General features: G+C 46.3%; 1 protein-coding gene across 1 annotated transcript in view; it reads left to right on the forward strand.

The window, feature by feature from the left end:
• Positions 1-361: 361 nt before the first annotated feature.
• The window catches only part of JPH2 (junctophilin 2), a 567,238-nt gene continuing 555,386 nt past the window's right edge, over positions 362-12,213 (forward strand). Inside the window, exon 1 of the mRNA XM_069651313.1 lies at positions 362-1,416. Coding sequence (XP_069507414.1) covers positions 1,038-1,416 — 379 coding nt within the window. The 5' untranslated portion in view covers positions 362-1,037. The remainder of the gene's footprint in view (positions 1,417-12,213) is intronic.

Raw genomic sequence — 12,213 nt, forward strand, 5'->3', positions numbered from 1 at the left:
ACTGTGCTTCTGTCCTCACTGTCTGTCCAAGTTCACATCATTGCATATAGACACGGGGTACACATGCACCGGGCAACATCCGATACTCCTCTTTACTGCCCCGAGGAAAGTCGCAAACGTGAAACCAGGAGAAGTCCCGCACTGCAGCCGGGCTCATGCTCTATTTTTAAGCGCACACTCTTTTCCCAACCGGCCAAGCCCTCCCCTCCTCTCCTCTGGATTCCTGGCGAAGACTTTTTTTTTTCCTCTTTCAAAAAAAGGCCATGGAGCCCTGTGTTAGGGTTGGGATTTATTTTTGGAAGCGCGGGGATCTGATAGCCTTGTTGGGTCCGTTATAACATTTCCAGCGCTCCCACACGGAGAGAGCCTGCCGGAGAGGGTGCTCTGACTGGAAAGGGATGGCGGGCTCCCCGGAAGAAACCAAGCCACGACACGGGGCTGTCCTGTGAGGGAGCGAAACATGCAAACGAGGCACATCCACGCCTTTGGGTCGCTTGCTGTCCGTGGAAGCTAACCTGGAGCGCATTTTCCAACTCGTGGAGAAGAAAAGAGTCAACTAAGAAAGTGCCGTCAGTCCCTCACAGCAGAGAATATAAGTCCCCCCCACACGTGGAAGTTTTTTTGTTGTCCAATTTCCACAAAGTCAGGCTTTTGCTAAAGAGGCAATATACAACAGTAATGAAAGATCTTCAGGAGAGAGATCAAGTTGTGACTGGCTCTTCGACCCCTAGTTACCCACTTAGTTTCTGTAAATCAGCAAAGCATTGGTGTGTCGCCAAATTTTGAAGCCGCAAGTAGTTTTTTTTTTTTTTTTTAAACAACGTCTGTGTTGCACCTGTGCCGAAGTGGACAGACATTTTGAAGAAGGTCATCGCCGAACAGCTGCTGCATCACGTTTGCACCGACGGCCTTTTTACTGAATTGAAATGCTGCAATCGCTTAAGCTCCCCTGAAGCTCTCCAGTTGGAAAAGAATCACCAGGCTCCCACACGAGGGGCCATTTGCTAATCCGTCTGCACCTGGAATTTGATTGTAAAATGAGCGGAGGGCGGTTTGATTTCGATGACGGCGGGGCCTACTGTGGAGGCTGGGAAGGGGGCAAAGCCCATGGCCATGGGATCTGTACTGGCCCAAAGGGGCAAGGGGAGTACTCTGGTTCCTGGAACTATGGCTTTGAGGTGGTGGGGATCTACACCTGGCCGAGCGGCAATACCTTCGAAGGCTACTGGTCTCAAGGCAAGAGGCACGGCTTGGGCATCGAAACCAAGGGGCGGTGGGTTTACAAGGGCGAGTGGACCCATGGATTCAAAGGGAGATATGGAACAAGGCAGAGCCTAAGCAGCGGAGCTAAATACGAGGGAACCTGGAATAATGGGCTGCAGGATGGATATGGCACAGAGACGTACGCCGATGGAGGTAAGGAGCGAAGCGTTGTAACATAGGGGAAAGCGTGTGAATTGATTTGGAGTTTTGGTATCGCGGATTGCATGGCACTTGAGCACCTTAAATGAATCAGGACACTTCAACCAGCTGTGGGCAAGCGTAAGAGGGAAATCTAGTTTCTTAAAGGCTTCTAAATTTAGCAATGACCTGGTCCAAGTGCTGGGCTTGCTACCAACAGAGGGGCTCAAGCGGACTCTATGCATGCCCTAAAAGTATCAAATGTACCTCATTTTTAGAGATGCCAGAGGAGCCCATAAGGCTGTTATCCTAGGTTGCCATGCTCTGTTACCCAAGCCTTGAACAAGAAAACGAACTCTGCACCGTGGCCCTCAAAATGTTCAGTAAAGGCACCTTGGACTACACCCTACTGCCTAACTGCGAAAGCGGCCTGTGCATTTTGATTTCCACCCTCCATCCACCCCCTTTTCCTTCTCGCCTGCTTTTCTGTCAATGGTGCTTTGACGCAGTGTTGAATGGCATGCATCGCTGTTCCACACACAAATAAATGAATGAAGAAAAGGTCATTTCCAAATGCATGGATACTAAGGCCCATACATCAAAACATCTACCCCTCCAAGAGACGCGCTGTAATGTGTTGCAAGTTTGGACATTCCAATTATTGTTACTATGTGGCAGGCCAAATCGCAATCTTTGCATCCATTACACCTTCACAAGCACGCCGCAAGCATCGTACCCATTATTTGTGCCAAATAAATATGAGGCTTGGTATTACTGGTGCTGTTCCAGTTGAGGGTCTAAACTTTGCTTTCTAGTGAAATAGAATGCTATGCATATGGCTTTCAATTGGCCCAAACTTTTAGATGTTCTGGTGTTCTGGTGGGAGGGAATGTGAAAAATAAATGCTTTTTGTGTAGACTTTTAGATGCTTGTGAGTACCTTCTGCTTATTGTACAGTTTGATCAAAACCCAATGGCGGTGCAGTGGTTTGGGGAGAGCATTTGTGCCATTATAAGTTTGTGATATGTGCTGGCTGTAAAGACGATGTATAGTCTATCCGGCAGTCAATATGACACTGAATCGAACGTGAATAAAAGGTGCACCCCATTATATTCAATAACCCGTGTTGAAATAGGATTGGATTTCACAACAAAGGAAAATAAGGCGTAACAGTAAGTACAAGAATGGTTTAAGATAGTGGACAAACAGTAGGGTAATAAGATAAGCACATTTGATATGATGTTAGGGATATTTATACCACGCGCCGTTGCCATTGACATGGTCTCCAGGCATCATGGCGCGTGGATAAGAAGTTTCCAGTAAAGGCTTTCTTTTAACAACACACTAGTAGCAGGTTCTCACATCTAATTGATATTGACCAAAACTAAAACTCTCCAAATTCCTATAGTCGAGTCCAGAAGCAGGACGACGGTGCTTTCTCGTTTCATCATTAAACAATACAATTTCATTTTGCGTTAGGGTTGGCAGTGCCAATGATTCTTAAATATTCTGACACAAGAACATGAAGAACGGGGGGTATTTTTCAATTTTTACATTCTAAAGTTCAAAAAGGCAAAGGGATTGCTTGAACTTAAAAATAAAACTTCGTGCCGGTTAGCACCAAGAAGCGCTGACCTCTCAGAATCACTTGGGGTGTATTACACTTGGAAAATGAGGGGTGTCGCCTTACCCTCAGCAATGTGTGTGTGTCAGCTGCAGCGGAGAATAAATCCTCACTGCTCCAAGTAACCCTTAGATTCCTGCCACCACACTCCCACTGACCCTCGCCCACATCAGCGCGCTGGTTCACTGGCCCCGCGCCTGCAGGGGCCGCCCCGCTTTAGAGCCACTCTGGCAACTCAAATAGTCACATCATGCTGCAAAATGTCTGCAAGAAGCGTGTGCCACTGAGCAGGCCTTCTCTATTCAATGGCTCTCTCCCTTAAAGAGCGCTTGCTAAAAAGGGCAGACATCAGACACGTCACATGAGTCTGACCCCCACGTGTTTCTTGCATTGCACCTGTCCGGCCATTTGCCTTTAGTACGCAGCTCAGAAACTTACCGTGTGGATTCGTCTGGCATACTTGGCTCATAACTAGAAATGCATTAAAAGCCTGGACATGAAATGTGCTCTTTACTCAGAGACCCGAGAGGTCTGCTGCAAGACGTCGTGAATTTGGCGAAAATAATTAAGGTCGCTCGTTCTCGTCCTGCCCCGTGCTTTTGGCTGATACGCGTCACTATGTTCACGTTACCACTGTTAAAAAACGACGGGTTGCTTGTTAAGAGGGCAGGCTGTTTAGTCAGGGGTCCCGCGTCCTCTGCCTGAGTGGGTGTGCAGCTGCTGTGGTGGCCTGGCGTGTAGCCATGCGGCTAACACAAGCAATGACAGGTGGGGTTAAAAGCGGCGTAACACAGCCTGGGTCTAAAAACTGAACAATCAAGCATGGGCGGGGCTCCAGCAATGGCGAGGGTGCTGATAGGTGGCGTCAGAATACGTAAAGGACCCGCCGCTTTTCCTGGCTCTAAGCTCTGGTGATATAAACCAGAGCACAGCGTTTGTCCTGGAAGTAAATCAGTCCATCATGTTTTTAGTAAAGGGCATCTTACCAAGCACAAGGAGCTTGGCAGGGCTCGCAGCTCACCCATTAGCTTCTGGCTAAAATGTCAGACCCTTTCGAGATCATTCGAGATGTCTGCTGCAGTGTAGGGAGTCAGCCGCAGCAAGGCGTGCATTCGAATGGTATAGCTCTCAGCGCACGCGCTTTTTGCGGGTGTCACCCGCCTAAGCAGATGAATCACCCGCCAGGTCCCTCATACGCCCATTCACTTCTATGGGCCTCTCACCCGCCAAAAAGAAAATCGGGTGTTTTCACCAACCTTGGTGACAAAAAGGTTGGGAGCTATGGAATGGAGAGGTTTAAAAGTAGACTTGGCTGGACATCATGCAGCTTTTCCTGGGGCTCATTGGGTTAAGAGCAGCTGAAGCGCCCCTTAGCTTCAGCCAGGACTTTTTGCCCAAAGACCTTTGCATTCTGAAATGTTTTAGGGCCTGATTCATGGAAGTGTTTTATAATTGCGCAATCTCATAGGAAAACATTCCTTGAATCAGTCCCTATGTTCCAAAGTAGTGTGAACTTTCAAATCCAGATGAAACGTTCTGTGGTAAAAAAAAAAAAAAAGAAAAAAAAAAGCCATTGTTTTTGGAAGAAGTCACACCTGGCTTGAAGCCACTTTGCAGCTCTGATTGAGTGATTAGGGGCGAACAACTAATATTGCCACAATTCATGAGATCTATGGACCTTTCTATTAATTTCACAGCCCTGGCGTTTGGTCTAGGTCTGTTTGATGCCATCTACATTCATTCTGCCATCAGAACAGCAACCTCGCTATAGTCTGTTCTGCCAGGGCACATGCTAAAATAAGCCAATTAGAATTGCCTGCTTAAGGCGCCGCCTGCATAGTTGCACCAGGTGGTGCCATTCTGGCCCTAAACAAAGAAAAAGTGGCCCAATCAGCGGTCGAAGTGTACACAACAAAAAAGTAGTGCAACTGTGTTCCCTCTGCCCGTCCCTTCTTCTGCCCAGTAACCCCATCCCCCTATTCAAACCCCATACATGGGTCCTTCCTTGCCTCCACTCCACCCTGCAACATTGTGTTTTACAACAGTTCTAGTTAAACACGATGAAAACACAATGAAAGAACATGCATTTAAATGGCATCCATTAGTGTGCCATGGTCCCATTCAGCATGCACCTTCATGCAGCCTCCCCTTCACCATCCTCCGTTCGCACCTCTTAAAGAACATGGCCAGCCACAGACTCAGCCCTCCCATTGCCTGCAAACAAGCCTGAGTCTACAGCCATTCCAGCGCAGAGTGCGATCAAGCTGGGTGTTTTGGTTGCTCGGGAATGGGGTTTGTATCCCAAGGAGTCTATTGAAGTACATCATTCTCTTCCAGGACCTGCACCATAGTGCGGTGCAATCTTGCACAGGCTTGATGTCAGCAAGGGCTCAGGTTCGCGAAATAAAAACAAGTAAAAAGTATTTTTTTTAAATGTTGTCCTGGAACGGTATTGTGGGTCGCTTAAAGTAAGGGAACGATGACGGGTTACCCCGAGAAGTAAGGGAACTTCGTACCCTTTAGTTCCAACCTCACTTTGACGCCTGGGCATAATGGTAAGGATTAGGAGTGGTCCAACATGGCACTTTCTGGCACCCTTGCACTGGACCTATGTTCTGCAGTCTGTTTTTGAACTGTGAAGAAACCCTCTCATACTATTTCCTGTAACACTGGCAAGAACATTAGCCCTGAATTATTTGTTTTGGAGTATCCTTTTAGCCGGTTTTTGAGCCCTCAATTCATGACAAGCACAGCCACCATGCTGGTGTCCTCTCATCTTGACTATGACACTTTGTTACACGTGGGATTTCCTAAATGTGCTATTTGGTAATGACAGACCATTGGGAATTCAGCAGCTAGGAAAGTGAATGACTTCAGTTGCTTTATGGGAATGGTGGTACAACCTGTAGCATTTTGAATACCTCATATTCTTAAAATACCTCCTAAATATGAGTTGGTCACGCATGGGATATTTACCACATTGGGTACATAGAAAGTACTGTATGGGAAAAAATGTGTTATTTACTGCACAGGTACTTTCTATGTAACCCATTTGGATATACCCTGTGCCAGCCTAACTCATAACTAAGCAGTCTTTTTAAAATAGGACATATTTAAAATACCACATGTTGTCACCATTACCAATCCAATTATAATGTGGGCAGAGACTGCACAGGTGCACATATTCGGGCCCTTGACTAGTTGCCGGTGACCGGAAGCATCCAGTGCAAGTTCTTTATTATTACACACTGGGTCCTTCATCACACTGGGGCGTCCTTTCTGTCGAATAAAATTGCTCCATCTCATCCATGCCAAAACGTGTTCGGCCAATTTCACATTTTACTATTGTTTTCCTTGCGTGCATTGCATATATACTCCTTTGCAGTTCTGGCAGCCACTCGTTGAACTCTCTTCCTCTGGGTCTGTGTTCAACAACACCAATTTTAATATTAAAAATACCAATAATAATATAGTACTACTATTTTAATTCCCTACAGCAGGGGTCTGAAATCTGTGGCTCTTCTGGATTCGTTGGACTATGAATCCCATGATCCCTCACCATTGACTATGATGGCAAGGGCTGAGGGGAGCTGTAGTCGACAAGATCTGGTGGCCCAAAGGGTGCGGAGCCTCACCTGACCATCAATCCCTCTTCTGTGTCTTGCTTTTGATTGTCTACTCTCACTTCTGAGAGTAGTGCCTGGGATTATATCTAGACCTGCAACTGGAGCTGAAAAATCACATGCCCACCACCGCAAAGGTGTGTAATTTCCAGCATCATCTATTAAGAGAAATCTAACATGACTTTCATGCATAATATTCAAGGTCCCTTTTCCCAGTTTTGGTAATATCCTAGCTTCCCAGGTCACCACTGTGGCTGCCCCACATGGTACAGTTCAGAACACGAGGTGAGAGGGGAACGTATTGTTGGCGTTGCCCCATGGCCCTCTCTGGCTTTCATCTCGTCCAGCGCAGCACCCACTAAGTTCTGGGGTCCTGCATGCTCACACTTCTATGGGCATGGATGCTAGACTGAAACTGTTTCCTTGCCAACACTCTTAGGTATGACAATATGTCACCGTTCAATGTGCAAGCGGCCCAGGACTAGCTGCCACGCATTCTCCTGCCGCTTCCCAAGATCCCAGAACAAGCTTCAGCAGATCTCAGAATGTAACCCCTTCTTGCTCAGTTTTGGATAAGGCCGAAAGACCCTTGTTTACTAATTATTAGGGTCTAGTATCTGATGCTACTGTTTTTTTTTATCTATGGGGAACCGTGCAAGCTTTTTAAATTATAATATTAGATGTTGATGCTGGCTCACTTTGTAAGCCATTGAATATATGTTTTCAAAAATGTTGAACAGTGTTTAGTGTCCAGAACTGTTGGGTTGGACATTTCATGAAGAATGGAAAATAAAATAAAGCTAAATAGCCTTTGGATTTCTTTTGATTGCTATTTTTAAAGCTATCACACAGCCTACGGGCATCATGGTGCTGTTACAGGAACATGTTTCTCTTAGTTGCATGTTTATAAAGTGCATAATAGGCAGAGGTTTCTAAACGCAGACCCGGGATTTGAACATGTGTTGCTTCATGTCGTTTTGTTTCCAAGGCTAGCACGTTGACTCTGAGCTATCCCCCGGAACTATCATTTTTCTTGAGCTTTTGATGAGGGTAGGTTAGATGTGACTACTGGGGATTTCATTAAGCACGTGGGAGATGGCATGGGTTGCCACTTCCTGCTTTTAAAATCGGACAAGAAACTACAGGTCGTGGGAAATTCTAAGAGCGAAAATATGTGTGGGGGTCGTAGATTCCGTAGGACTATTCTATACCACATACTTGTTGAGAATCCAGTTGACACACTTCCTTGGCATTCATAATATGCCTGGTCTCTGGAGGATAGCTCAGTGGCAACGTTCTTGCCTTCGAAATAAAACGACATGAAGCAACAAAGGTTCGATCCCCGGGTCTGCGCTTAGAAACCTCTTGGTATTTCAGCGCGTTATAAATAACTAATCATATCATACCTATTTCACACGTTCCTAGCAGATCTCCCAATATCACTAATGGATGCTGAAGAATATCCCCCAAGGGTAATGTGGGACCCCTAGCCAGCATTCATGTGCATGATGTGCTTCGTCTCTTTCACACATATTGTTTGACACGAGGCTGTGTGCCAGTTTGAACTCGAAGGTGTTTGGTTCTTGGGTAACTCTTCAAAGCAGAGTCTCAGAAAGCGTGCAAGCCTATGCTTTTGCACCAGTAATCGTTGGGACAAGCACGTTCGAACACTCTGCGGCTAATTTAAACTGATGAGCAGAGAGGGTCGTTCTACACAATTTTGTTATTTGCACTTCAGAGTGGAGAAAGGGAGGTGTAAACTGTAGGTGAAATCGCTTTCCCGTCTCCCCTTTACACACTATACAGCAAATTTCGTAAACACCATCTGCCATTTACATCAGATGTAAAGAATGTGTTACACTCACCTGGTTCCCACAGGGGTGTCGGGCAGAACGGGACAGCCACGGTCTCCACCAACGTGGTGCATAGTGCAGAGATGACTGACTGGACTGGCCCACATAGCTTCGTCTGCTTGACCCGTAGAAGTAGTCTCCTAAAGGCGGAGAAAGGGAATTAGCCACCCGTGGATTTGAGTAGTAGCCCCTCACTGCGTCCCCATTTATCACTTCTGATATTCCCGTTCACAAAGCTCACCTTGTAGTTTTGAATGATGAGCTCTCCATCCTGCGAGGAACGCAGGGGCACGTTCATGGCCAGTTACTTCACTGGCTTGAGGTTATTGGAACAGTTCTAGACAAATCTTTGCTCCAAAACTCCTGGCGGAGGACCGTAAGTATATAGTTCTTGAGAGTTCAAAAATGTCTGAATAATCACTCTTGTCCAATTCCTTTGTTTATCTTGCAGCTTAGACCCAAAAGAAGATAGTTCTGTGGCAGCTGAAAGAGTTCAGGTAAGAGTCTGCGCTATCCCACACTGTCCGTTAAATGATGCCAAAGTTTAACTCCCTACTTTCTCTTTTCTTACAGGTGCGGTGTAAGAAGATTTGGCGTGCTGGTGAATAATACCTCCGGCAGTAAAATCAGGTAAGTATATGGTGGCAAGAGATTGTTCTTGTTTGTTTCCCCTCAGCTCACATTGTTGTTTTCTTGTCCCCCTTAGGTGCTGGAATGCGGCAACATAATGATGAAGACAGCGCCAGATCGTAGAGATGCTGCGAGGAGCGGTGAGTATGGCGCGGCGCTGCTACTGGCGATGCAACGTGTTTAAAATAAAGTCTCTTTCTCGTTCAAAGGTGCGATGAATTCGGAATCAGGTAAGAAACCCAATAATGTTCTTGTTCTAACCTTTCTTCTTCTTTCCCTTCTTTCTAGGCGCTCTGGACTCAAGGTCGGACGTGGCCCGAGGCTGGATGCTGACTGCAGGCACGGTGAGCGTTACTCTGCAGGATGCAGAATAATGCAAAGCATGTGCTGCCCTTCGGGCATGGTTTAAATAGCCGTCAAAGTAGTTCCAGGTAAGTATTCCTCCACAACCACACCCGAGTAACAAAATAGTCCCTATGTAAAGTAGTCCCTTCCAAGCCTCACATGAGCTTGGATCTCTTGCAGCATGGTCTGCCTCAGGTAAGTTTTAACATATGAGCCTGGCACCTATGGCGCCAGGACTGTTCCCCCATATGAGCCTGGCGCCATAGACGCCAGGACTGTACCCATATAGCCCCTAACAAGGGTTGCTGGGCTTTCTCTGGGTAACATGATGCCTGCTTCCAGGGGTGGCTGGACTTGGTCTGGATGCCCGGGGGTAGGCATCATGACAGCACTCCCCCCCCAAGGCCCCTCCTAAAGTCTCTCTTCCCCTTGGTCTTGGTTTGTCTGGGAAATTCCGGTGGAATCTTCTCACTAACCGAGGCGCATGAATGTGCTCACTAGGCTCCCATGACCTTTCTTGTGGTCCGTAACCTTTCCAGTTGATTAAATAAAAAAGTTTTGACGTAACCATTTTGGAGGATACTTTTAACTTCAAATTCGGGTTCCCCGTCTACAAGGATGGGGTCAGGTGGCTTGGTTAGTCTCGTTCCAGGTTGTACTGGCTTCAGAAGCGACACATGGAAGACGGGGTGAATCCGCATACTAGCAGGTAATTCCAATTTGACGGGTTGATAATGACCTTAATAGAGTAAGGTCCCAAATATCTAGGGTTAAAGGTCCGCGTTCCCTTTAAAGGTATGTGTTTTGTGGCCAACCAAACTTGATCCCCAATCTGGTATTGTGGAGCATCACTTATATGCTGATCAGCATTTTTCTTGTATTTTTCTTTCGCTTGCTTCAAATGTTCAGTTGCTTCCTTAAACAGACCTTCCAGGATTTTGCGGCATGAAATGGCAAATTTTGCGGCATGAAATGGCAAATTTTGCGGCACAAACCTTTATTTATTGCGGCATTTTTGCGGGACATTTTGTATTAACTGGAGGGTGTAAGATTGGTGTAAGATTGCCACATTGCAGGAAATAGGCAGAGTACAAGGCTACAAGAGAGCCAGGGTATCATTATTATGTATCTTTTGTATTAATTTAATAGGAAGAGTCCCAGATGTCTCTGGCTTGGCAGAACAGTGTTTGATTTGGCTACATTTCTGGTTTAATGTTCATGCCTATTTAATAGTATTAACTTAATTGATCATTATCAATTCTAATGCTGAAAATATTCCCCTTCTATGTTCTCCAATCCCCCAAACACCCACACACCTCTCTCACCAACACACATCTCACCAACTCTCCATCACAACTTACATTCCTTAACCTCTCACTCTGTCATACAAATACTCACGTGCTGTCACACTGTCAAGTTACAATTTGCACTGCCCAGCCCCTGCCACACTCCAAATCATACTCCCAACTCACACCTTACACTCTACAATTCCTCCCGCAATATACAGTCCTTCATTCTTTTGTGCTGCTTCTGCATCTTGCATCCTTTCTTCCATTCTATCACACTCTTCCCTCATCCTTTTTCCCAATCTGCAGCTCACTGCCTCTTTCTGGCCAACCACTTACTCTCTGCTTTCTGGCTCACTGACCACACGCTCCCTCTACTTTCTGTACCTCTGCTCGCTCTCAGATTTCTGGCCCACCACATCACTGCTTCCTTTGCTCTCTTGTGCAGCGCTTCCTCCTCTGACCCACTGCTCTCCCTCTGCTTTCTTGCCTATCACTTCACATCTCTCCCATCACTCTCCCTCTCTCTCATAGTATAATCATTTTTTTATTTTTTTTAATGTAGATTTTGACCCAGTTCCTCAAATAATGGGGCATTTAAAAAAAGAACAGAGGATATGCTATTTTTTAGACAACCCATTTTTGGAAATGAGCAGGTCACCTTATTCTCAAAGGTGACCGGCGCATTTCCACAGGCTTGAGCTGTAGCGCAAATTGTGCGCTGGCCAGCTGCCTTGAATGGTGTTTTGGGTTGTTTGACCGAAGTGTAATTATTTGCGGCGGAATTGACCGTAGTCAATTTCGCTGAGAATTGATTTGTACTTCAGCCAAACAACCCAAAATGTACCTTTCTCCGCCACCCCACCGTCTCCCCTACATAACTGCTTGGTCGCTGCCGCTTCCCCTGCAACACTGCAGTGCCAGATCCGTCCCTCTAACGCGGGTCGGATCCGACTCCGCAGAGTCCCTTTTTCGTTATTTTCTTTTTTTACTCTCCCCGCCTCCAATTTTGAGGAAAAAGGGGAAAACACTTCTGCAACCACCCTAGACCAAAAATACTGAACATGGGGAGCGGGTCACACCCCCGCAACACATGTTCAGTATTTATAAAAATCGATTGAATAGTACTGGACAAAATAGGTCAAATTGTAACATTCGATCGATTTTTGTCATCAAAATGGGCAGTGCTTTGAATAGAATCGCTCTCCCGACAGTGTTCTGCAAGCTTCCAGCTCCTTTCACAGGGACAAGCCCTCCAGGTGCCTGCCGCTGTAAAATGCGACCCAAAAAATGCATTTTTATCCTGTTTGAGGAACAGAAATGCAAGCGACACAGCAGTGGTACATACTTTAAAAGAAATGCATGACAGGGTCAGGAAAAACCCTGTCATGCAGTGGCAGCCCCACATCCCGTGCGCGTAGGGTTGTCTACAATTTCTGCACATTCAAAAG

This window comes from Ambystoma mexicanum, chromosome 3p (assembly GCF_040938575.1).
Source record: "Ambystoma mexicanum isolate Mex_15411 chromosome 3p, UKY_AmexF1_1, whole genome shotgun sequence".
Classification (NCBI taxonomy): Eukaryota; Metazoa; Chordata; class Amphibia; order Caudata; family Ambystomatidae; genus Ambystoma; species Ambystoma mexicanum.